The following is a 27463-nucleotide window of genomic DNA, read 5'->3' as shown; positions in this document are numbered from 1 at the left end:
GCTAACATCCCGCACGTTCCGCTTGGGCGTCAGCCGCTGCCGCAGTGTGGAACGCTGGGCCTGGCCTGAGGCCCTGCGCCTTCTTCCGTCGGCCACACGCTCGATGCCCGGTTTGAAGTAGGCGGTCGGAGACCTCTTAAAGGCGGTGGTCCTTTAAGCGGGCGAGAGGATGGTATTTTTATCGGCCGACTTTTAATATTCGATGTAATCATATTGTGGCGAGACGTGGGAGTCCTCGAGTTTTAGTGAGGTTTCTGTAATCTTACGGTTGTCCGCCAGTGGCCTGGTCTTGTGTCTTCGCCCGCCCCCGCCATTGCCGCTCCCGGCGACACGGAGAAGATGGAGGCCGAGGGTCTGTGTAAGGGAGACGGCGCCCGCAATGCGGTGGCCCCGGAGCCTCACCGCCTGCGCGCCATCGGGGCGAGAGACCGCTCGGCGAACCCCAGTCCCCGCGGGGAGGAGCCCGGCACCAACGGGGACGAGGAGGAGGCGGAGGAGGAGGACTACGAGGATTCCGAGGCCGAGCAGTACCGGGGTGGCCGCAGTGAGGAGGTGGACTGGGAAGTCAAGCTGCAGTCCTACACCTGGTGCAAGGAGTTCCTGGCTGGCTCCTGGAAGCTGATCTCAGTGGAGGAGTTCCAGATCTCGGTGATCAGGTGAGAGAGTCTGCCCTTTGTCCATTCCCTGTTTTTCTTCTGCACCGCTTTTTGCCAAAGTAAGACATCACAGGGCCTTCCCGAAGTGCGCATGATGGGGGTAAGGCACAGTACATCCTTGCAGGGTGGGGTTGGCACCTTCGGGATTGAAATGGGTATTTTCAACGTGGGGTACCTGGTGTCCCATGAAATGTCTCCAGAGCCTGTTAGGGGAAACTGTTAACACTCCCCTCCATTGCACCCTAATAAACGCTCTCGATTAGGTACAATTTTGATTCGCTATTGAGTAAAACGGCGCCTCGCGGTCCCATTCTTGATGTAGAGGCCAATAAGTTCTAAATATTTTTTTCTAACTATTGTTAAGTGTTGAGTCGTGTACTCTTTTAAGGAACAGGAATTGATTCGGCATCTTTCAAACAAAACTTAAGCGTTGAGTAAGGGTCACTGGCCTTGAATTGTTAACCCTTGTTTTTTCCCCATAAATGTGTGAGACTTGACCTTGGACCAATCCAAGGTAAGACCACAAGGAACAAATGAACCTTTTAGCATTCGGTCTGGCTTTTAACCTTCTGTCTAAATGAAGCAAATCTCTTTTTTTTTGCCAAAGTGAATTTGCTTCTGAACACTCCATTTGGCAAGCTACACACTGAATTCCAGTGTCTCACTTGTTTTTTCCTTTCTCTTGGATAATGAGTAACTGAATTCAGATGATAGAATTCTTACCAGCCAACTCCAGGTCATCCTGTAAATGGTGGCCTAATGATAGTATAGTTTCAACTGCATGGGGCCTGGAAGTTTCTGTTGAGTGCAGCGTCAACCGGTTCAACCTCATTCTTGTTGTCGTGCCTATTCCCTACAGAGGCTGATTATTTTCCCATAATATTTATTGCTACTATTGTCACTGCCATCTGTGGCTCAACTTGAAGATACCTCTGAGTCACAGGTTCTGGGTTAAAGTCCAAACTAAATCCAAAAATCAAGGCTGCTATTCCAGTAGTGTTTGGAATGCTACTTTGCTGGAACTGTTTTCTTTTTGATGGGATGTTAAAGTTAGGCCCTATTTTGAAGAACATAGCTGTTTTCTTCTGAAACGGCCAATATTTATTCCCCAAACAACACCATGATAGGGAATGTTTATCATGGTGCTGTTTCTGGGGTCTAGCTGTGTACAGAGTAACTGCATTAGAACAGTACTGCACTTATTGATTGTAAAGGACTTTGCGATGTCAATCATCATGATCTCATGGTGAGAAAGTAACGTAATTTGTCAAGTTTTTCCTGCCTTTCAGTTTGATCATGGCTGATTTTTGGACTGTAACTTCACTTTGCTGTTCCCTATCCTGTTGTTTTGAGAAGTTAATTTCTTAAATGAACACAAAGAACTGCAGATGCTGTAAATCAAACAGAGGACATGTCACTGGACCCTAAATGTTAACTCTTTCTCTTGGGTGCTGCCAGACCTGCTGAGCAATTTCTGTTTTAAAACTAAAGTTCTGTCTTTTTGCATCTCTTCGGTGATGAAGTATCTACAACCCTTTTGGTATGGAGAATTCTGTAGATTCATGGCATTTAAGAAATTTCTCCTAATCTCAGTCCAGGATGGTAATCACCTTGCACTCTCTGTTTGGGTTTCCTTGCCAGTAAATACAAACTTTACATTGAGCTTCTTCAGAATCTTGTGTTTCAACGATTTCCCCTAATTCTAAACTCCAAAAAAACTTATGTCCCGTTTGCGCACCCTTCATAGACCAGCAGCCTTTTCTGAAGGACCAATCATAACAATCTTTGCAATACTGCTTCCAATGCAAATAGCTTCTGTCTCCACTTTCAGGAACGTACGTGTTGTATTCCAGGCTTAGCCTTGCCTAAGCCGTATATAACTGTAGCCGTCCTGATGAAGGGCTTTTGCCTGAAATGTTGACTCTCTGCTCCTCGTTTGATGCCTGACCTGCTGTGCTTTCCACTACCACACTCTTGACTCTACTCTCCAGCATCTGCAGTTCTCACTTTTGCAACCTTTATTGGTATGCTCTAATCCCCTTGCGACAAAATCAGTGTTCCAGTCTTCTTGTGAAAGAGAATGGGATATCAGACATTTTAAAAATAAGATGGTTTATTTAACACTGCAGTGAGGCGAATCTTTTTTCTGAGGCTCATGAGTCTTTGGGATATTTTTCCCCAGGGAATGTTGGAGACAGGATCATTGAAATCTTTAGCCAAAAATCCAACTACCTCTGCCTTTAATGAGGGAGCCAAAGGCTATCTGGGTAAGTAGGAAAGTGGAGTGGAGACCCTTAGTGACATTTTATAATCGGATATTGTTACTTTTCTCTGGAGTGGATTTTTTACCTGGCTGTCCTGGTTCAGACAGGGACAGTACCACTGCACCATTTTAGGCTGAAGCCATGATCTTGTTAAATGGCACAGCAAAGTTGAAGCAGCTGAACTCAAGAATGTTTCAAGACGACATGGATGCATAAGTAGATCACCTGCCTGTCAAGCCTGCTATGCCCCCATTCAATTTGATCTGAGACTTGAACTCTCCTTTCCCGCTCAGCTGTTTGATTCCATGTTAAACCAAAAGTCTCTGTTCTGGCCTTCAATGTCCTCATTGAATAGCCTACTATGCATAATTTGTATGTTGTATCTCGGTTCTGAATTGTTTGCTATATCCATGTTAATTTTACATTCATTGTCTGATTACCAAGTTTCCCTGAACACCAGTGTTGACAAATATACTTTTCAATAAGTGTTCTGTTTTTCTGTTGTCACAACTCTACTGACTAACCATGCACTTCCAACATCTCCTTCTGCCATTTTGCTGCCTAGTCACTTAACTAGTCGATTTTCCTTTCCTTTGCAACCTCTGTGTCCTCTTCACAGTTCACATTTTCATTTAGCTTTGTATCATCAGCAAATGCCAAAACATTGCATGCGTTTTCACCAAAGTCATAAACATCTAAATAACTAAAGTCCCAGCACTTCAATGCTCATAGCCTAGGGAGAGGTTTTAAGGGTACACCATGATTGCTGAAACACTGAGTTATGAAGTCGCAAATTCCAGCTCTTCAAAATTGAAATGAAGCCAGAAAGTGGGGATCTTGGAGAGACAGTCTTTCTTTCCTCTGAGTTGGAGTCCATGGACTTGAGCTTCATGACAGATTTAAGAGCAAAGCCTAATCAGTTCTGGCTGCTGCCATATAGCTGAGACAAGGTCCTGTCTATTCTTGGCTGAGATTAAACATCACTGATTGAAGAGGAGTTATGTCCCAGTGAGCAGCTGTGGCATAATCTATAAACTACATGAAAACAGCACGAATGTTTGAAAGATTGTGTGTGCAAGCACTGACCACCTTGAGACTGGCCTTAACTGGCTGTGAAACATTTAAGGATTTGCTTAGTCACAAAACCCTTCGGAGAAATCCTTTTTTTTTCTTAAATCGGAATGGAAAGTTTAACCCTGGTTTCAATTTGAAGTTAAACCACCAGGACTAGAGAATGTTTAGTAGCTTGTGGATGCAATTTGTAGGCTGATGCCAGGATGCAGGAGTTCAAACTGATTGTCTACAATAGTTTCTGTACATCAATGGGGACAAAGTGTGAAGTTTTTACATAAGGTATCGAGAAGTTGGATAGGGATTTTGAGTTGCAGTGCAAGAGTAATAGTTAGACTGAAAGGCCACTCTTATTTGTGCTTTGTCTATTCTGCATTGGAACAGGCAGATGGATGCACTTGAGGCCGAAACTTTGGTCCTACTATTTATTTGGAGAAAACTTCTCGTTCCGTATAGTATTTCATGACAGATGTTAAAGAGACAGGAGGAGAATATTGAAGATGTGGGTAATGTTAGTATACATATCAAAGCTTGACCTATTTTTGGATAAGGGGCAGCACCTAGATGTGCTTGTTGAAAAAACTACTCCAACCTTCGCTACTTACTGCACCCCTGCAATGTAAGTTTTCAGAATAACAGGTATATTGTTGCATTTCAACAAAAACAATTCCATTCCCCTGTTGCTGTCAGGTTCCAGTCGGAGGGATTCTGGGCACATGCAATTTCAGAAAACAATTGGGTAAATTGTGGTAATCCTGTGTACTGCCTTTCAGAATGTATTGTTTGAATTTGGGAACTGGAGTGCTGGTGTTTAGCACTAAATGTTAGGCTCTTAAACAATGTTAACATGCATTTGAAAGCTTTTCCAAAGTATACGATGCAGATTAACCAAATTGATTGTGTTTGGGTTACAGTGCAGATTATATTTGGGGACCTGCCCAAGTACCCTTTGGAGTTTGCAGATGTATTGATGGACTGATTAGTGCTACCCTTGTAATATCACAGGCCATCTGAGTGTTTCTTGGGCTCAATAAACTTTAGCCCTACAGAGCATAGTGATTACTTTAAACCCGCCATTTATTTTCACAAATTATTGAGATTTTGCTGGGTATGATCCCTGATCTCACCTGCTTTGAGCTAGCTGAACTTGCTGTTTTATGCCATTCGTTGAAGCTTTTGCCACCTGAAAGTGCTCTTTGGAAAAAACATCAGTGGTATTTCTTGGCCCCTTCATTCATTCTCCTATACAGGATAGACTGACACTGTACTGGGATACAGTTCAACTTTCACCAGCTCAACTTGCACTCTTTGCCAGATGGCATTGTTCCATTTTAAGCATCAATTGCTAAATATCGTGTCCTACCATCATCATGGCAGAGAGCAGGAATGGAGGTGGGAATCTTTCAATTGTGCACTCCAATAATATTGCTTGCAGGGTGAATAACTCATTGCTATCATCTAGGAAATGACATTTTAAGATATTAAAACTGTAAAAACCTTACTAAATGCATACTGTTGCTTGTAGTCATTCACTACCTTGCAGGCATGTTATTTAAGCATGTAGCATTGTGTTGAAGTTATTGGATTAATGGAGGAAGTGTGAATGAAAATCCTGTCATGCTAATTTGTGTACTTTCAATATTTCTAGAAATGGAAATAACCTGCATTTATGTAGTGTCTTTTATGAAGGAGTCAGAAATGTACAACATGGAAACAGTCCCTTCGGTTCAACTGGTCATGCTGACCAGATCCCAACCCAGTCTAGTCCCACCTGCCTGTACCTGGCACACATGCCTCCAAATCCTTCCTATTCATATATCCATCAGGGCACCTTTTAAATGTTGCAATTGTACCAGCCTCCACCACTTCCTCTGGCAGCTTATTCCATACACTTGCCACCCTCTGTGGAAAAGGTTGCCCCTTAGGTCTCTCGTATCTTTCCATTCTCACCCTAAACATCTAGTTTTGGACTCCCCCACCCCAAGGAAGAGACTGTGTCTATTTATCCTATCCACATCCCTCATGATTTTATAAGGTTACCCCTTAGCCTCTGACATTCCAGGGAAACAGCCCCAGCCTGTTCAGCCTCTCCCTGTAGCTCAAATCCTCCAACCCTGGCAACATCCTTGTAAATCTTTTCTGAACCCTTTCAAGTTTCACAACATCTTTCCGATAGGAAGGAGACCAGAATTGCACGCAATATTCCAAAAGTGGCCTAACCACTGTCCTGTACAGCCACAACATGACCTCCTAACTTCTAAATGCAGTACTCTGACCAATAAAGGAAAGCATACAAAACGCTGCCTTCACTATGGAAACTACCTGTGACTCTACTTTCAAGGAGCTATGAACCTGCACTCCAAGATCTTTGTTCAGCAACACTCCCTAGGACTTTACCGTTAAGTGTATAAGTCCTGCTAAGGTTTGCTTGCCCTAAATGCATGACACATTCTTAAAACCTTTCAGCTATTTTAATGACTTTTTATAAATGAACTTTGCCTTTCAATGCAACTAATACAGCAACTTCACACTCCTATCTTCTCCAGAAGCACCGGGGGGTCTTTTGCAACCACCTAAGTGGAGAGACGTTGTTTAATGTTCTGTTCATAGATGGTTCAGCTGTTAGTCTTAAACAAAGTCCTTTGTGAAGTGCTTGAACCATGAACTTCTTGACTCAGTTCAATAGTAGCACATTTGCCTAAGCGAGGCTTTTAAAAAAGTTAACAGCCAAAGAATTGTGCAAGATTAAAGTCAGTCACTCAGAAGGAAGGGAGCTATTTGCATTGGCTGATGGTATGGTAGCGATATTTAATATTAAGGGTATTGCAAAGGAATGTGATAATGTAGAGTGACTAAAGGAAGTTACTATGTTGGTACTGTAGCTGAGGTCACCTGAAGTAACTTCCATTATTCTTTAACTATCAGTTAAAAACAGGAGTTACAGGATTAGCTGCTGAGAGCCATATTAGTAACTGTGATATATGTGATGACAGCAAATCATTACTCATTCTAGGTATGGAACAGCTCATGAAATAAGCTATAAAAGGGAATCAATTCATCAAATACATGAAGAATTAGGACTGCAGATACTGGAAACCAGATTCTATATTAGAATGGTGCTGGAAAAGCATAGCAGTTTCAGGCAGCATCTGAGGAGCAGGAAAATCGACGTTTTGGGCAAAAGCCCTTCATCAGGAATAGAGCGAAGGGCTTTTCCCCGAAACGTTAATTTTCCTGCTCCTCGGATGCTGCCTCAACTGCTGTGCTTTTCCAGCACCACTCTAATCTAGAATCTGGTTTCCAGTATCTGCAGTCCTTGTTTTTACCTAGTTGATTTTAACTGTACTGCGAATCCTCTTGCAAGGATGCCTGCCTTGAAGAAGTTTTCCTCCTCTCTCTATAAGGATCTCAGGGAGTTCCTCTCTCACTGCAACTCCCAGGTCATTTCCTCTTCCCTGAAGCAGACTCGCTACCATAGCCGCACTTGCTTCCTCAGTGCCTGGCTCTGTAACCAACTCATCCCACACGGACTACGGACCACCTTTAAACCAGCAGAGTTCGGATCCAAACAGGACAAACGGTTCAGACTACAGATTCAAAAACACCAGCAACGGTTCTCCTTCAAGATCCTCCGCTCCACACTCGCAGCAATGCGCCGGCACCTAACCTCTCTACAGTCTGCCCTGCCACAGCTGAGGGCCCCACACTCTCAGAACTGCAAAGGGCCCCCTCTATTCCTAATGAAGGGCTCTTGCCCGAAATGTTGATTTTCCTGCTCCTCGGATGCTGCCAGAACTGCTGTGCTTTTCCAGCATCACTCTAATCTAGAACATGGCGAATTAGTTCTGGCCGCATCGTCTGGGGAATAAGTCTGAAGATAACATGATTTTTGACAATTTTATAATCATCCCTGGATAGGATAACACATGAAGGAGTAGGAAGTAGTTGCTTGTTTGAGAGAGAATATTACCGACAACTGCAGGCCACTTAGTGTTGACAGTGTAGCATCGCACTTGCATTTCTGCAGTAGAGGCATTGAAGACAAGTTACATTCGCTGGTTCCAAATGGAGACAGTACAGGACTAAGGAAGTAATGAACTTTTGCAAACTCTGCAGAGGCTATAGTTAGCAGTGTTAACTGCTGTTTTGAGTACCCTTTATAGAAAAATTTGCAGGCCACACCAAATTGGTAATGTAATTAATATTGAGGCCTGCCATGATAAAGTATACAAAGACATTAATAAACTTGCAGAGTGGGCACAATTATAAATTAACTTAATAGGCAAAAGTGAGCTGGTACATTTTTAATGGTATCAATAAGGGGTCCTCTATAGTCATTTTGAAAATAAGTAGAGATTGAACCTCTTTGCCTTGTCACTACTTTAATTCATCAACAACATTTATGACTGATGTGGCAGTACTGAACAAGTTGTGGAAGTGATGATTTCTAAGTATGCTACTTAACAGAATTGCGCAAATGCAGAACAGGTATGGCTTTAGGTTTAAGTGTACTATAATGCTCCTTTTGGAATGAACTCTGGTTTGCTGAACCAAAGTTGGTCGTCTCGTTGATGATCCTCCTTAAAGGGGTAACAAGAAATCAACTTTTCACATTGAACTCAACGGGGCTTGTACACGAGCAGATGTAAATAAAGGGACACCAATTCTTATAAGATGGTACACATCAGATGGCCATCATTGGCATGGGAAGGAAATAGGAATAATTAACTGTCAATCTTCATTCTTAAACCAGGCAAATAGACTCCAAATGATCAGGGTGCTGCTAAGGGAGTGCATTGGCAATCTTTTTGACACCTTTCTCCCAGTGGTTTTATTTTTTAAAAAGTACAATATAAAACTAATTTCATTTGCCTAAGTAAAACAAGATTCTATTAATATTTTGAGTTTATAGTCTGTGAGGTGTATTGATTATAAATTGGTTTCCAGGAGAATTTTTGACACTGTCTAGATTAATAAGTTGTTCAGCAGAAACAGTGTCCACCATTTAGATAATGTTCAGTATTGTTGTGATGCCAAATACATTTTATTAGTTTACATTAGATTCCCTAGAGTGGGGAAACAGGCCCTTCGGCCCAACCAGTCCATACCGACCCTCCGTAGAGTAACCCACCCAGACCCATTTCCCTCTGACTAATGCACCTAACATTATGGGCAATTTAGCATGGCCAATTCACCTGACCTGGACTGTGGGGGAGTACCAGAGCACCCGGAGGAAACCCAGGCAGACACGGAGAATGCACAAACTCCACACAGACAGTCACCTGAGGCTGGAATCGAACCTGGGACCCTGGTGCTGAGGCAGCAGTACTAATCACTGAGCCACCGTGCCACCCTTCCATCTTGATATCTGGCAGACAATAGCAAACAAAACATTTTGTTGACCATGCAGTGAGCAGCAGGTTGATTGTCTTCAGTCAGCCAGTACTTGCAAGCTTCAGAAAATGTTGACTAATGTAGGGTTTCATTGTGAGCACTAATTATTGCTCGCCTTTTAATACAGATATCTTTAACAGTTCAAATTTGCATCATGTTAGAGTGGGATTTGAAGTAACAGGATCGTGCAGCATAACAATTACCACACTGTATCGGACAGTGAGTAAGTTGACTGCTCCATAGAAAGAATGTGCCATGTTAGGGAAACCTCTGAAACTGTTCCAAACGTTTAATCATCTTAGTCTCTCTGCCTTACAACCTGATTCCTCTTTCTGTCTCTAGTGGGGGTCTGAGTAATCTTTTGTACCTCTGCGCATTGCCGGACCATGTGTTAAGTGTTGGGGATGAACCTCGCCAGGTTCTACTGCGTGTTTATGGAGCCATCTTGCAGGTGAGTGCAATTAATCCAAGAAAGATGCCAACTATCGCAAAGTTTTAATATGTTGCTTGGTATGTTTTCCATTCCGTAGTTTGTTTTTCATTTCAAGATTACGCCAATTCACTGCAGATTTACAAGCCCTTGTTCTAGAAGGGATGCAGGGCAGCATTTGCAGCCATATGTTTTTTGTTCTGGGCTTGTTTACATTGCCTTTTAAGCATTTAAAGAGCAGGACTGTCCAGGTCAATGGGACTGGCTATATACTGTTCTGCTTCAATATCCAGAACCACTGCGCTCTGGCTATAAAAGGGGAGCCCACAAGACCCTGTAGGGTGCTCCAGGGTGGTGGAGAGGATGCTCCCAGGTGATTGGAGGCAGCAGAAGGCAGTTGCTAGAGAATAAACCTCTGGTATCCAGGTGTAATGAGAATGATAGAGTTTTGAGAAAAGCATGCCACCAAATGTCACATGAACCAGGACGAGAGAAGAGACCGGCTGGAGACCACCATTGATGAGAAGTGTCAAGATATTCCAAGATACTGACAAAAAGCGGAGTCTTAATGAAAATAATTCCTATGGAGAAAGATCCAAGATTTAATTAGACTTGACTGATAATTACTTGCCTCCGGGTGGAGTTGCCATCCTGTCCACGGAAAGTTTCTAGGAAGTATTTTTCATTAGGCTAAATTTCAAACGTTTGAATATGAGTGGGCTCCTGTTAATGCAGCAGAATTGAGCTTTTTTTGCTTCTGAAGTTCAAAATTATCCCTGATGATTGATATACTAACTTCCCAAACTGTGTATACTCACAATAACACCTGGTTACTGTGGGAATCTTTAATTTGCTAGCAATAAGGACCTCATTTGAATTGCCAATTCATTGTGCTCCACTTGTGGTTCATAGAATTCGAAGCAATTCTAAACAGATTCAGATATTGAATTAGTTCTATTCCCCCACTTAAGGTGTTTGCTTCTTTGCACTAGAGAACAATGTTTATCTCAAGTGGGGATACCTTAATGTTCTTTCTCCTCGCTACGTATTGTCACTTGTTAAGAATTAATATCTTAGTGTCCATTCAGATTCTGTTGAAATGTCAGCACCAGCCGAGGTTTGTTTAAAAAATTACTGTATGCCGATGACTGATCGCATTCTATTGTCAAAACATTGGCAAGCCAGTACCATTTAATGTTATGTCCATGCTAAATGCCATAGCTTTCAGATTATGATCAGCTTTCTATAGCTCTCTAGCTACTCTTACCACTAGCACCCTCCTTAAATCCTCCCCTACAACTAGTCTGAGAACCTTAGTGATCTTTCATCAGAAAAGGATACATCTGCTTTCCAGCTGCCCCTCCCTCTTAAAAACAACACTTTCATATGGTGCTTTGTATGCAAATAGTAACTCCACAGCTAACTTCCTGCTTCTCTATCTTGTGTATATTTTGGCTACTTGTCAGTTCTTTAAAGCTTGGAAAAGGGTTTGAGCTGCAGAGTTCCCAATGCGTAGATTTCACTGGGAGCATCCCTGTGGGGAAATACTTTGAAATTCACTATGGGCATTGGAGAATTTTGTTAACCAAAGTTTCCTTATTGACACATCAGATAGCAGGTGATAATTCTGTGCTTTGCAGTCAACCGCAGGTATTTGTTTTTTTAAAGCACTGGCTAGGAAGGTTCTAGTTCTCTTAATCCTGGTTCAGTGAAGGGTAGCCTGCTAAGAACAAGCTGAGATGTAGGTAGGTCTACCAAAAACAAATTGTCCTGTTGTTAATCTTCCATTTCTGAAAAAAATTTGAGTTTAAGGTGAAATGCCTTTTTCTTTTCATTTTGGAAGAGTGCTTAAAGGAAAATCTAGGATTGTATTTCCTGAACAATCTCTGCATATGGCACATCACAGACAACTGTATGTTGTGCTTCACAAATACTAGAACATTAGTGCCACAAACTTTCGAACATTTTGTGTTTTATCCTTCAAGCAAAACTAAGTTGTTTTTTTCAAAGTCAATCTCTGCAAAAGCATATTTTCTCTTTTCCTGAAGACTGTGTGCACTTGTGTTTTTAGGGGATATTTGGAGGAATTGCATTTATATTTCTGTATTTGACTTTTTGTTACTCAACTTTTATGCAATAATTGGTTAAGTTTTTGGTTTCATAAACCAGAAGTTATTTTGAGAAACCTGATTGATCTTGTTTTAAAACCTAATACAGATTGTGTATTTAGTCATCTTAGTAACTGGAAAACATTTTTAAATTTGCATCTGTGGGCTAGAGAGATGAGAATGACAGTGTAATTCTGAGTTCCTGGAGCATTAATGTGTATCCCTTCTAAAATGGTGGATGCTTGTTTGAATGCAGGCTGTAGTTGGCATAATTCCAAGCCGCTGGCCAAAGTGACCAATATTAATACAGATGTGCTATGCAAACAAGCTCTCCTCACATGATATATATCCATATTTCTAGGTGGTTTGTGAAAGCACTGCCTGTTTGTTTATTTAGTCCAGGGTTTCTGAAACTGAATGTAATTACAAACTGTGTGCTCAGATCAGATGTAGCTAAAGTAAGCTTTTATCAGGAATTAAAAATATCCTGCTTTGAAAAGCACTTAGAATATTATTATTATTATTGGTATAATGATTAACCTGACTTTGCTTTTGTTTTTTGTAGGGTGTGGATTCTCTGATATTGGAAAGTGTGATGTTTGCTGTTTTGGCAGAACGTGCCTTGGGACCAAGATTGTATGGAGTATTTCCACAGGGGCGTCTGGAACAGTACATTCCAGTATGAACTTTACTTTTCTTCTATGTCACATTGGGTTGAATCTCTTATTGCTTTGAAATGTGTTTTCAACCATGTGCATGAATTCTGTATCCATGAAGCTCTCTTAGGAATGTGTTTAATGTTAGAGGGTTTGACAAACTAATTGATGTAAGTAGGCTTGATGATGCATGTCCTTGGAGTTGGTGGATGTTGATACACTGGAGTTTATTTAGTAAAGGTTTTGAAGCTTGCCTATTTCTTCCTTGGATCTTGCCTACAACCAGTTTTCTCTCCTTGTCCATTTCAACACACCAAGCCATGCTCCAATGTGAATGGGGCTTGTCGTCTTCCTTCTTCCCACTTTTTGGTCGTTAGTGCTTAGTGGGAGAATATGTTTATTACACTGCGTCCATTTGGCATTTTGAAACACAATGAGGTTGAAAGCTCTTCAGGGCAGTGGATTAAAGCTATCTGGTTCCCTGTGTTTGTCAAATATTTCTCATAGAAAGTAAGGACAATCTACTTGTAGGATAGGACATTAGTTGAGGATCAAGATGTTTGTACTTGCATCCAGATTAATTTTTTGGATAACTGGTGTCACTTTGTTGTTAGAGGCACTATTATTGCAATCTGAGATTTCTCCCACACTTTAGTATGTGACAGCATGGTTACTTGTTTATCTTGGCTATCCTCCACCCATGTCCTGCCACTCGCTATCACATTTTCTGATCTTACTTTGAAAGCATGGAACTGTTACTGAGCATATTACCATCTGGTATTCTGATCAGGTGTATTGGGTTAGTGACCACAACTCGTAACTTGATTGTGACAGGAATAATCTCGTCATCCCCATTACCCCTTAATCGGCATCTATGCTTGTTTGCTATTTGATTATTGGATAGTGCTTTGAAGTAAGGGTATCTCAGATTCCCTGTAGCTACCTTAGCCCTGATGTAAAAACTAATTTTGTTTTTTTGATTGCAATGCAGTTATGTGACCAGACTGATGTGATACTTGATGAATTCACCTAGCTAACTGATCTTACACTGGATGAGTCAGACCAAAGCATCCATTTCCATGTTGTACAGCTCTGATTCTATGGCTGTCTAACAAACTGAAGTCAAATTTGCCTTCCTATCCCTCTTGCACCCAATCCCAGCCAAAATATATACTCCATCCCAGGGAATGTCCAAGTATAGAAATGTGGAGGAGAGCTCCATTAGGGACATGTTAAAAGGCTGCAAATATTTAACTAGCATCTTCCTCCAAATGTCTGTGACCAGAGCCGTCGGCTGCTGACTGAAGAGTTGGCATTTCCGGATTTTTCCGCAGAGATTGCTGTGAAGATGTCTCGATTCCATGGAATGGTCATGCCGTTCAACAAAGAACCAAAGTGGCTGTTTGAAACGATGGACAGGTACAGTAGAGAGAATCTGAGACGGGGCTAGAACAGATTTTAGTTTGGGCTATTGAACTGCCCAAGTTAATCTGATTTTTCTTTCACCAAGAGGTTAAGCTATGCATTTAGCGTATCCAAACAGTGTCCACACTATCTGGGTGGATTAATCCAGGGTGACTGTGTTTAAATGTGTTCATGAGCTGTTCTGAATGTAGATCTACTTACTATCTTGTCTGATGGAAATCTCACTTTCATCTCTTCCCTACCCAACACTCCGCTGTACTCATCTCTGGTTTAGAGATTTCCAACAGCCATTTTAGTTGATCTTCAAAATGAAGGACTGAGGTGATGTTTGCTTGCACTCCATCTCCACCCTTCATGGCACCCCACCCCTCTTGCAGGTGTATGTCTTTGTGATTCTACTCCAAAAATATAGTTGTATTCCTGTGACGTTCTTTTTGTTTCTTCCTAACTCACTACTGCCCATCTCCCCACGTACTGGTCAGTCTTTGATCAAAGGGATCCATCACACAAGTGTCTGTGCGGTATTGCACTGCAAGGACAACCCAGATTCTCTGCTGTACTGGAGGGGTCTTGTGCCACAATTCCACTTGAGGCAAGAATTCTGCGAACACTGCCACAGCTGTTATCTACACTGAAATTTGGATCAAGCGCTACTGATTTGTAGCAAATGTTGAACTGTGGCTATTTGTCTTCATTGCAGACAGCAGAACTCTGCTTGTCTGAAGGGCAGTGATTCTTGACAGTGGTCATTGTGGGACAAGTTGTTTTTCTCTTCATTAAGAGCCATGCAAATCGTGAACAAAATCACAGCATAGAAGGGGAGGCCAAGATCTGATGGCTACTTCGATGGGCCAGGGTGCATCAACACCAGGGTAACAATATTTTGATTTGTTTTTGATAAGTTTTACATTCTAGTTCTGTAAACTTCCATTGACTGAGTTTTTGTTGCAGTGGCCCGCTGGGAATGTCTAACCTGATTAATCCTGTCTTTAAGAGTAGAAGGGGAGGCCATACAGCCAGTCAGGGCTGGTACTGATTCCACATTAGGACTGTTCTTGATGCTCATTTTACAACAGTTACCCCATCCTTAAGATTTTCTCTCAAGTTTATGTAATACCTTTCAGAGAATTGATCCCATAATTTCAAGTTCATGTGAAATATTCCTCCTTTTCTCTTCTAGTACAAATTCAAACTTTCTGCCTGTCACTTGCAAGTCGAAATAGCAAGTGGTTGGTCCCCTCCCCTACCAAAGCTATTCCTTTGAGTTTTCTTTTGTAACTTTCCTTCTCATGACCATCTAACCCAGCACTATCTTAGTTTACTCAGTACCTGGTCCTTTCTGCAATGAGGTGCAATCAGCTGATTTTGAAAATGAGAGATCACAACATTCAAATGGCATTGTCGAAATAGTTGCAGATCCTTTCCGAATGTGTCTGGTTAACTTAAATGGGACTCCCCAAATAGTCTGTTAGTTGCTATAAATTTGCTGCTTTGATTGTGGCAACTCTTTCTGGAAGTGAGTTTTTTTTAATTTGTCGAACATGATGGACATTGGGCATATTTTCAAAAAGACACGAGCCATCCAATCAAAATTTGCCACATAATCGCTGCTTAATGGTTCTGAAATGCAGAGCTGAATTGTGACTAGATTGCGTTTCCCTATCCTGTCCTCTCACTAATCGTCCTTGGTGTGACAACTGTGTTTTGACCTGAGTCACACCCGCAGTGTGCAATTTGATATCCTGACTTTGACTTCCCTCCACTTCAGATAGTCCTGTGTGCTACCATGAAATTGTTACCCAAGTGGGAGACTGCCCATCCTAGCCTGTAGTCTGAATATTCTAGCTGAATACCCAACTCGCCATGGCTAATTGCTGTTTGTTTTTTAACCTTTTCTTCATTCCGAGCAGCTGTATTTCTATCTTTAAGCACTATTAGTCCTGTGAACATTTTTTCTTGTTTAAAATTAAAGCTTTTCAAATATTACTTCTGCTGATTAAGTAATGGCTAACTGATGCCGCACACAACACCAGCATCCAATCAAGAGTGCTCCATTGCTCTTAATATCTGATTTAGATGTGTTTTTAATGAAGGATATCTTGCCTCCATGCTGAAGGTATCTCAAACAGATAATGGGGTTGACTTTCACCAGAGAGACGCATGTGAAAAAGTTCAACAAGCTGAAAAGTTTCAACCTGCCAGCGGAGTTAGCAAACTTAAGGTAAGAAAATAATCGCTAGTGAGTCACCACTTGCCACTGGACAGTTGCCAAATCACAAGTCTTAGTGTAGAAGGAGGCTATCAGACTCCTGTTTGCACTGGCTTCTGAAATGAGCATTAAGTAGTGCCAGTCTCCTGCCTTATCCCCATTCCCATACACAGTATCTTTATCCCAAGTAATGGCCCAATGCCCACAATTGAACCTGCCCTGACCATTTTCAGGTGGTGCATTCCAGGCCAAGCTACTTGCTGAGTGGAGAAAAAAAGTTTGTGTATCAGCCTCACTGCTTTTCAAAATCGCATTGCGTCCATTCTTTCTTCGTGTTCCTTTCATAAATGGAACAGTTTCTCCCTATCTACTCTATAGAGGTTTATTTGGAAGCACTAGCTTTCGGAGTGCTGCTTTTTAAAATTGTACTCCCCAGTCCAATGCTGGCATCTCTGAATCAGTATTCTATAGAGCCCACTCATTTTTAAAACCTATTCAGATCTCCTTACCTTTTTCTGAGAGCTCCCAACTTCAATCTATTCTTATACTCCAAGTTTCTCATAGCTAGAACCAGTCTTGTAAGTAGCTGAGTGCACGTTCCGATTCATTCGCATCCATCCCATCGTGTCATGTCCAGAACGATGTAATACTTTAGATGATATTTGATATGTATCTTTTACATGTTCAATATTAGTGTAATGTACAAGTACGTCTTGAAAGTTCAAGGTTTGTGCAAACATTTGTAGCTCAGATACCAGTTGCTATATAGTTGTGGGTATGTTCACAGAGCTGGGCGGTTGATGTTTAGACGTTTGTCCCTGTCTAGGTGACATCTTCAGTGCTTTGGAGCTTCCTGTGAGGCTTTAAAGGAGATTCCATAGCACTAAAGATGTCATCTAGACAGGGGACGAAATGTCTGCGCATCAACCTTCCAGCTCCACAAACATACCCACAACTAATGTAACAGCTTGGTAGTTCCCAGTTAGTTGACAGAGCTTTAGTTTGTGTTGGAAAAGGAAGAAAGTGCATTCTTTTAATTGTGAAATACCTCTGTTTCTTCTTTTACTGTTATGCACTTTTAAACCCAGTGGATTTGCATTCATTACCAGTTTGGTGTTTTCTCTTTTTTTTTTCAGGTCACTGCTAGAAGCCACTTGGTCACCTGTAGTTTTTTGTCACAATGATGTCCAGGAAGGTAAGAAAGAACTGTGTAGGAAACAAGCCCAAGGCCTAAGTTTTAACCAGTAGAGACAAGGAGCAGATTTCTCTGGCCACTGTCTGGAGGGCTGTGAGGCATCCACAAGCTGTCTGTATTAATGAGGGAAGTTACTCAACGCCAATGTAGTAGAAGAAGGTGGCTACTGTTGATCAAAGGTCTGAGAGTTCGGACATGGCCTTGAGATTTTAGATGAGAATACAAGCCAAAGAAATTAGTTTATGATCCTACAACAGATGCCAAATTTCTTATGATCTGGGTATGAACTGAAATAACTTTAAAAGTAATCAAAACATGAGTTTGCAGGGATGTACAAGAATAAAGGCCAAGTTTTAAATAAACAAAAATTAATGTTGCACAGTTAGTAGTCCTAGAGCATGGAAATATACCCTTCGGTCCAGATCATCCATGTCGACCAAATGTCCTGAATAAATGTAGTCCCATTTACCAGTATTTGGCTCCTATCTCTCTCAACCCTTGTATTCATATACCCATCCAGATGTCTTTCAGGTATTATACCAGCCTCTACCACTTTATCTGGCAGCTTATTCCATATACTCAGAGGGTGGTTCATGGAAAAACCTGCCTCTTAAGTCCATTTTAAATCTTTCCCCATACCTTACACCATGCCCTCCAATTTTGGATGCCCCTACCCTTAGGGAAAATACCTTGTCTATTCATCCTGTTCTCACATCATTATTTTACAGACCTCTAATGTCGTCCCACAGCCTTCAATACTCCTGGTATAATACTCCCTGCCTATTTGGCCTCTTACCATAGCTCTAGCCTGCCAATTCTGGCAGCATCCCTAAAGTTTTTCTGAACTCTTTAAAGTTTCATGACATCTTTCCTTTAGGAGGGAGACCAGAATTGTATGCTGTATTCCAAAATTGGCCTAACCAGTGTCCTGTACAACTGCAGCAAGATTTACCAACTCCTATACTCTGACCATTAAAAGCAAGCAAAACAAATGGCTACTTCATGACCTGTCTACCTGGGACTGCACTTTCCAGGAACTATGAACCTGCACTCCAAGATCTTTGTTCAGCAGCACTCCCCAGGATCTCACCATTAAGTCCTGCCCTGATTTGCCTTTCCAAAATGCAGCACCTCATGTATCTAAATTAAACTCCATCTGCCCATTTGCCCATTATGATCAAGATCCCATTGTACTTTGAGGTAACCTGCTTCACTGTCCACTATGTCTCCATTTTTGGTATTATCTGCAAACGTACTGATCCTGTCTCTTCTGTTCACATCCATATCATACATGTGACAAAAAGCAGTGGTCCCAGCACTGATTCTTATAGTACTCTGCAGGTCACAGGCTTCCAGTCTGAAAAGCAACCCTCCACTGTACCCCTATCTTCTACCTTCAAGCCAGTTCTGTATCCAGATGGTGAGTTTTCCCTGTATTCTGTGATCTAACCTTGCTAACCAGTCTCATGAGGAACCATGTCAAATGCCTAACAGTGATTCAATATACAATAAATATATGAATGTGTGGAGGTTCAAATATTTCCTGAGCCCCAACTACATCAAAGCTAACTATAATCCTACATTATCAGGCAACAAAGTTGGAATGCAGGTTGCAGTTTCACCATCTGGATTTCTTCACAGGCTGTTAGGTTGAGAAATCCTGAGGATGGTCTGTCTCTTGTCCTACGTCTTTGTTTTGTGAATTGCATTGCATCTTTTAATGCTGTATTCAAATGCAGAGGAAGAAAGGAAGTGATTAGCAGTTTTATTTAAAGTTGGGTTTTGCAAAAGTTTACTCTGCGACAGATGCATGTGTCATTTCATTCTCTTTTAGCAGTTCTATCACCTGTCATTGTTGCACATTCCTGTAGCTAGTGCAGAAAATTCAAAAATGTTTAAATATCAAATGCTGAGTGCACTTTGACGCATCCCTCCAAAGGTGGTGGGATGACAGTTGAGGTAACTTAAATGCCAGTTAAAAAGATTGAGCCATGAGCAGCATGATCAACCACTTGGGTCTTCCCAGCAGATGTGCAGAGACCGTTTCGTATTGACTGGAACCTCTGACCTTCTGGAAGAGCTCGTTGACAGGAAATGGCAAGAAAGCAGTCTGCTAGTATCATAACCTTGTCATTCAGCTTTGGGGTAATTGAGATCAGTGATGCTAGTGAATTACCTGAAATATTTCAATTGTTCTCTAGACACGGAGTTGCAATGTCTCTGCTGGATCATCAATTTCGCATTCAACAGAGCTCCCATTGATCTCTATGTAGCTGCCATTCTCCATTGGAGTGACATGCAATATTTGACAAATGCAGAGATATTCACATGCTGGTCCACTTACTGGCTCTGCTGCCGTTTCCTGCCTTTGAGGATTTGCAGCTGTTCTCTCCTGGCCCCTGTTTCAGCACTCACCCCCTTCCTCCCTTGGAGAAAGTGAGGACTGCAGATGCTGGAAAAGCACAGCCGGTCAGGCAGTATGAGGTGCGGGAGAGTTGATATTTCGAGCATGAGGTCTTCATTCTGTTGGTTTGAATCTTTCCTTCCTCTGGTGTTGATGAGCTCCTCTTTTTCAGGCAACATTCTACTTTTGGCAGACAGAGACCCCTCATCCACTGAGCAACTGATGCTGATTGATTTTGAGTACAGCAGTTATAACTACAGGTAATGACTGTCCCTGGGGTTATGCTGCTTTTGAAGTTAGATGTCTGGACCTTGTTAGGATCTGACACCATGTCAAATTTCAGTGCGAGCTGTTTGAGTTGTTACTTGTTAATGCAAAGTTTATAGTGCACTTTTTCTGCTTGGGCAAGTCCAGAGACCCTACAGATCTGAGGATTAAGTGTAAGCTTAAAATACTGCAAAAATGAGTACTTGCAATCTCCACTACACTTTGACATGTTATGTCGAGCCAGTCTCCCAGAGGATATGAGCGGACTACTCCTGGTATCAAAGAGGGTTACACAACCAATGCTACCCTTATGATCACACCCAAAATCACCTTTTAACAGTTGATGTTGGCTAGGATGTCATGGAAGGGTTGGATCTGGGAAGGAGGGGAAGGGATGAGGAGGTGTGAAGTCTGTCTTTTGGAGTTATAGTTGGTGCCTTGGATGAGTGGGCAGCTGGTTTTACTAAATCTTATGCTTGTTTGCAGGGGTTTCGATATTGGAAACCACTTTTGTGAGTGGATGTACGACTATACTTATGATCAGTGGCCATTCTTCAAAGCCAGTATGGAGAAATACCCCAATCGACAGCAACAGGTAGAGAACTAGAGTTTGTAGAATGTAGTTGAAATGAGGACCTGTGCCCGTGTGTGTGCCAGGAGTATCCTGTCATCTCAATCCTGAACATTACATAGAGGACTCAGATGTGGTATATTTGAGTATTGGAACTGTTCCATAATCTAAGAAAGATCATTGCTTTCTGATAAAATGCTGAAGACAGTTGGATCCTTGAATCTGAGTATCATGCAAATTTCTTGTAGAAGGATGTCAATTGACAATTGTCTCTTTTAGGTGATGTGAGCCTTCCAGCTCTCCTTTGTCATCTCGAGCATCACAAGCATATCCAAGTGCTTTTTAAATGCAATTAGCTTTTCTGCCTCTGCCATCTTCCCAGTTTCTTGTTTATCCCCCTCTAAGATTTCTACGAATTTTGTTTTTAACAATTGTGCCTCTAGTTAGTGATCTCCCTGATTTGGGAAAGTGGTTGTTCCTATCTAATCTACCTAGCCTCCTTAGCATTTTACAAATCTTGCCAAGTCTCCAGCAGCCACTCCAGTTCTAAAGAAACCAACCCAACCCTAGTCTATCTTTGCTTTGTTTTTTGTTTGGCTAAAGTTCTTTTAGTGTAGAACCATGCAATTATGTTGTTTTGTTAATATGGTGAGGGCAACTGTTTGCAGTACGCTAGCTCTGGCCTAGCTATTGTGCTAAAGATTTCTAGCATTGTCATCTGTCTGTACTTGTTCAACGCCTCAGCTAATAATGAAACTAATATAGCTTAAGCTCCTTATTCACTTGTCCTGTTATCTTCAGGCATCTGTGAATAAAGACTCCCAGTGCTACATGTCAGTGTCCTGCCTTTAATTTTGTATTCCCTTGCTTGGTTTGCTGGCCCACCATACACATCAATTCTCTGAATGTCTTTACACTGTATTTTAAATGCAATTGACATTTGCTATTTCTTTGAACCAAAACACACTATTGATAGCTTTCTGCAGTCTGTTTTTTTTTTAGTGCAAACCCTACATTTTAAGTCTAAATTGATTTGCTGCAAAAACCAAGACATTTGAATAACTTTAATGTAAACAGCTTTTCAATCATAGAGCCACTGTTGACAATTAACCTTAGTTTCCTGTCAGTGTCAGTTTTTGACTAACTTGCGAATTTTGCTTTAATTTGTGGTTGACACGGTTGCCATTTCAAATCTTGTCAATCTTGTTAGTTCATTTTGTGCTCTGCCGAGGACCCATTACTCTGGTTGAACTGAACGGATGGAGTGTGATTCACTCTGTGGACTCTTACTGTAAATGACCTGTTCATTTGGGAAAATATTATGGTGCAGTCAGATCAATGTGATTCCTCTTTGTTACTCTTCACTCTTTGATCTTCCAGCTCAAAGAAATATCTTGCATTTATATGGATCTTTTCATAACCCTAAGGTGTCTTGTGCCTTACAAAATAAACAGTGTTAAATGTGATAACTGGATTGTTTTTTTTAAATAAAGTAATTGTTTGGGGATCAGTGGCTCAGATGCTAGGAGAAATGCTTTTCTTTCAAGAGATTTTGTAAAAGATTCTATAAAGCTTTCACTGTACTTACTGTTTTCTCCACAGCTTCACTTTATCCGCCACTACCTATCTGAATATACTGGCAATAAGGGAGACTCTATTCACGACGACCAAACAAAGATTGAAGAGGAGATGATCATTGAGATTAACAGGTATATGTTGATTTTGGTTTGAGTGGTTGGCTAGGAACATGAGTTGGGAATAAAAGAATATAGAGACAGTAAGCAAAGTTTAACTGCTAGAAACCTGAAAGTTGGACACTGGGCATTTACCACTGGGTAGGTACAAATGGTAACTTGCTCTGGGAAGTTAAAGATGTCGTCTGTAAAGATTTTTGTGAGCCTGGGTGGCAGTTTACTGGTCGGATTCAATTCAGTGGCGCAAAACCATGACTAACTGGCATTTGTGGCCCTGCATTGAGTCATAGATATACTGCTATTTGGGGTGGTGGAAGGATTACACACAAGGGTAATTGAGACATGCTGTGTTTGGACTAACTCACATTGAGTATAAAATAGTGAGTTTACTCAAATTCTTTTGATACTTAAAGTGCTGTCCAAACCATAAGTGTATGATGTAGGAGAAGGCCAATGACCTACCTTTTCTGCTCAAGCAATTTAGCAAACAATTGAAAACTAATTTCACTGCCACAGTATCAAGGTGTGGTGATTCAAGTGCCTACACTGAAATGTTCCTTCTCCTGTCCTCGGCTTTCTGGTGACATTTCACAACCGCAGCAATTTTTGTGTAGTGCAATGAATGTCATAAAATGTCCCAGGGCATTTCACAGGAACACTATAAGAATTAGATGACAGCCACAAGACAAAGTTAACTGACTGATAGCTTGGTCAAAGCAATAAGTATAGGGGTATGTCTTAGAGAATGAAAGTGAAGTAGAGGGGCAAAAAGATAATGTAAAGACCATATTTTCATTTTTGGAAATTTTTGATTATGGACTGAATTGGGTAAAGAAATTATTTAAAAATGAAGGATAGTTGAAAGTTTGCACTTAAAAACAAGCTAGCTGACACTTGAGTACTGTTTGAACATCTGCTTGTTGCAGTAGTAATAGATTAGTTTGCAGATGAAGTGGAACCAAAAGGTGTGTGTAATAAATAGTCATTCTTGTTACATCCAGAAACTCCCGATCCATGTTTTGTCAAGCTTTGTCTGAAAGTTGGGGGCATATTGGAGAACTCTTGTATACTTGCTAAAAGTCTTTAAGCTTTTGTCCAACTCTAGGAATGATGGGGCTTGATTTCTAGTTGAGTACTCCAGTCAGGTGTAACAATGTGCACACACGAGTCAGAGATACCCCTGGGCCAAGTATTGCCTGCAGAAAATTCCTACTTTAATTTCACTGAACTGAAATGAGGAATAGTTTTTGTTTCCTGTTTTTTCTTATCATTCTCATTACTTCTCCAATCTCTTTCCACATTCACGTTGCTTATCGTATTTCTGGGCTCATTCTATTCAGTCCTATCCCACCACTTGTTTCTTCACTCGTTCTTGTTTTGCTCAAATAGACTAACTGAGATTTTGCTTTTAAAGGTATGCCCTTGCCTCTCATTACCTATGGGCACTCTGGGCTATTTTACAGGCGAAGATTTCCACTATTGAATTTGGTTATCTGGTGAGTTGCCTCTCCTTCAGTTTTTATCATTCTCCTGAATTTGCTGTTGTACCAAATTTGTGTGTTTTAAGTTTGTTGATGGGGTGTAGACTTTACTATTAAACTGCTGATTTCCCATCCCTATTGCCTGTGACAAGATGCTGATGAGAATTCTTGACCTGCTACAATCTGTGGTATGCCCAAAATGTTGCTCAGAAAGGAGTTCCAGGGTTTGGATCCAGTGCACATGAAACAACGATGTGTCGATTTGAATAAATTAGCAAGACGGTATTCCTGTATACCTCAGGCTTTATTCTTTTAGATTGTAGAAGTTATGGGTTGAAATAGTGCTGTAAAAGAAGCCTTCATGAATTGCTGCTGTGTGTTTTGTATAGTGTGCACAGAAGCCACTGTATACTGTTGAAGAATACAGATGTCAGTGAAGTCCTATCTGATGTCAAGTTTGTTTGAAACTGCACACCTTCGAACAAGTTGCAAATTTAATCATACACTCCACTTCTGCCTTGTGGACATGGTGATGCTTTAGTGAGTTAGGAATTGAGTTACTCTGCACGATACCCATCCTCTGATCAACTTTTTTTGCCACAGGATTTGTGGCTTGTACATTAAATGTCTGAAGATGGGGAATTTGCTGGTAATGACATTCCGTGCCAATAGGTAGTTAATTTTGTCATTTAAGTTGAATAAACTCCTCAGTTAAAATGTAAAGTTTTGTTCTGTATGGCATACACTGCTTCAGTTTCTGAGGAGCTGCAGGTAGTACTGAAGATTGTGCAGTCATCTATGAATATCTTGCTTTTTACTGATGGGAAGGTGATTGAAGAAATTGATAATTGTGCTGAGGTGACAAATAGCCACAACTAACATTCTTTTGCTGGATATGCCACTGGTCAATTTTTGCTCAATCTCTATTGCCTTAAATTTTGCAAATGTGCCTTGATTCCTCATTCGCAAATGTTGCCTTGTTGTTAAGGGCTTATTGTCTTGACTCATCTCTGGATTTCAACTCTGACTGTTTGCACCCAGGTTGGAATGAGATTGGGAGCTGACCCTGGAGTTGTCCTAGAAGAAGCTGAGTTTAACATTGTGTGCTGTTTGACAGCACTGTTGACAACACTTTCCAGCACTTTGCTGATTGAGCATAGTGATGAAATGATTGGTTAGAATGGATTTGCCTACTTATGGATAGTGAGTCTGGGTAATTTCTACTTTTCTGGTAGATGCCTATGCAGTAGCTGTACTGGAACAACTTGTCTCGAGGTATGCTAGTTCCTTCCTGACTGTTTAATATTGTACCACTTTTTTTGGTGAGTCTGATTTGCCAGTGTGATGAGAAATTTCCTATGATGGACCGTCTACAGAATTGTCTGGCAACTGATTGTAAGAATGGTTGTCATTGTTGGCTCGCTACTCTGTGCAACAGCCCTCCCACGTTTGGCACAAGTCCTCATGATAGTGAAGAGGACTTTGCTGAGTCAGTTAGACTGCGTGTGCTGTTGCCATATCTGCTACGAAACAATGCTTCAAGTTTGCTTTCGATGTTCACTGACAAATGCATGTTTCGCTTGGCCCTAAGATGGCAGTGGAGTCCGGGAGATGGGTTGAAGCTTTTTGTCCTAATTTTCTAGCTGTTACTGTCCCACAAGATTAATAGTCCAAGAACATAGTCCATTCCCCCTACAGTGTCTCCACAGTCAAACTCCACCTCAGATCTACCCTTACTGTTAATTCCTTTGAGAAGAGTGCAGTCAAGTAATTACGAGTCTTGAATTTCGAATTTTAAACAAATCTGGAACTATTTCCCCAGTATCCTGCTGTCCTGGTGAGGGTGCACCGGTCTTTGATACCAAGTGAATATTGTTCATCCTCCTTTACTGTGTGCATGCGATGAATCATTTCCAGCAGGGCTCACTGGATCCTAAGGAGGAAGTCCTGGTAGTTTCATCTACTCTATCTGAATGTTCACCGTCTAATGGATGACTGAAGCCAATTTGTAATCCAGCTGAGATACCTATCTTTGAATAGACTGAGAATGAAGGCTGTAATGTTTTAGTGCAATACTGGGGTTCATTTTTTTCCAAAATGAAGAGCAGTTACTCCCCCACAATATGGTTTAGTATTACAAACATGCCAATGTATAGTGGACCAACTAAGTACAGTTCACCACTTGCTGTCATTGTGTTTGTACACTGTGTAATGTGAGGTGTTGAAATGAAATCTCTTTGTGTGTTTCCAGGATTATGCCCTTTACAGACTGGAAGCCTACTTTGAACAGAAAAGAATATTTGCGTAACTCCAGATGGGAATAACACTCAAACCTTTTACTTGATTTTAAGATGTTCGTTTTTTTTCTTTTAAAAATAATACTATGTGTTTACAATCACAGTATTGCTTCCTGACCATTTAACATTTATCCATGTTTTGACTGTTTGTGTCACAGACTGACCTATAATTCACTATTCTAATCAAGTGTTGAGATTAATGAACATTCTTTAGACTGCCGGTAGTTCATATGTCAAGTCATTGTGCTAACAGGCTGTACAAGCTAGGGTGATCTTTGTTGAAAGGCCTGTGTTCTGTGGATATTTATCAGGGTAGGTTCAATTTTTTCCTTAGTGTATACAAACAGTGGAAATAGACTGCTGTCTGGAGGCCTGTTCTGCAGGAAATGCTAGTTAAGAGAAGTTCAGACCAAGTACTCCACTGACATTTGTCTGGGCTAACAAATGAAGGATGTCTATTTGTGCTTGGGAGGGTAAAGGGGAGGTGAACGCTTGAACTAAAAGCTAATGGTAACTCTTGCAGAACATGTTGGCATTGGTAAAATAACTGGACTTACATTCTTATGATCTAATGAACTAAGATGTGAGAGCAGAAGTTGGTCATTCAACCCACTGAGCCTGCTCTGCCATTCACTGCAGGGGTAAATTTATGGTTTGACTCAGTTTGATGGACTAACTTGGTTCGGTGAATAAATGAAGTGAGTGATATGGGTATATTTCCATTTACTGACATTGGAGCAAAGCGGTCATTCTTTACTTTTTTTTAAATTTGATCACAGGATATACAAATTACTGGCAAGGCCAGAATTATTCCTGCATATTTTCTCCCCATCAATACCTTTCTCATTTCTTACAGTATATTCCTCTCCTGATTCCCTTTGATACGATTTGTTGAACTTTATTCCTATTCCATTTGCCCTGTTGACTTACTCAAAGCTTTGTGCTTATTTTTGGGAGTAGGTATATGTTTCTATGTTCTAATACCAGTTTAACTCTCATTTTCCATTAGTGAATTGTTTCAGCAATATTTACCGGCTAATTCTAGTTTAGAACAAACTAATTAAATTCAAGGTATGTAGCAGCGGTCAACAAACTTTCCATAGAACTATTCAGATGGCCCTTTTGTCTGCATTTTCCCCATATCCTTAAATTTTCTTTCAATTTCATTATAGTTTTCTTTGAAGGCTATTAAATCTGTTTCCCAGATGTAAATGGCCAATCTTAACTAGTGTTCTTTTGGGAAAAAGGGGTGGCTCAGTGGTGAGCACTGTTGCCTCCCAGCGCCAGGGACCTGGGTTCGATTCCAGCCTTGGGCAACTGGAGTTTGCACACTCTCTCCCC

At 41.1% G+C, this 27463-nt stretch overlaps 1 protein-coding gene across 1 annotated transcript; it reads left to right on the top strand.

The window, feature by feature from the left end:
- Window positions 1-26991, top strand: chkb (choline kinase beta). Its single transcript, XM_043713909.1, has 11 exons — window positions 1-656; window positions 9728-9836; window positions 12489-12602; window positions 13865-13998; window positions 16121-16225; window positions 17350-17408; window positions 19985-20072; window positions 20566-20674; window positions 22253-22359; window positions 23759-23840; window positions 26077-26991. Exons 1-11 carry the CDS (start codon window positions 340-342, stop codon window positions 26131-26133), a joined length of 1281 nt encoding a protein of 426 aa, XP_043569844.1. The 5' UTR covers window positions 1-339; the 3' UTR covers window positions 26134-26991.
- Window positions 26992-27463: the final 472 nt, after the last annotated feature.

This window comes from Chiloscyllium plagiosum, chromosome 23, assembly GCF_004010195.1.
Source record: "Chiloscyllium plagiosum isolate BGI_BamShark_2017 chromosome 23, ASM401019v2, whole genome shotgun sequence".
Classification (NCBI taxonomy): domain Eukaryota; kingdom Metazoa; phylum Chordata; class Chondrichthyes; order Orectolobiformes; family Hemiscylliidae; genus Chiloscyllium; species Chiloscyllium plagiosum.
This window is presented reverse-complemented; position numbering and strand designations above follow the sequence as displayed.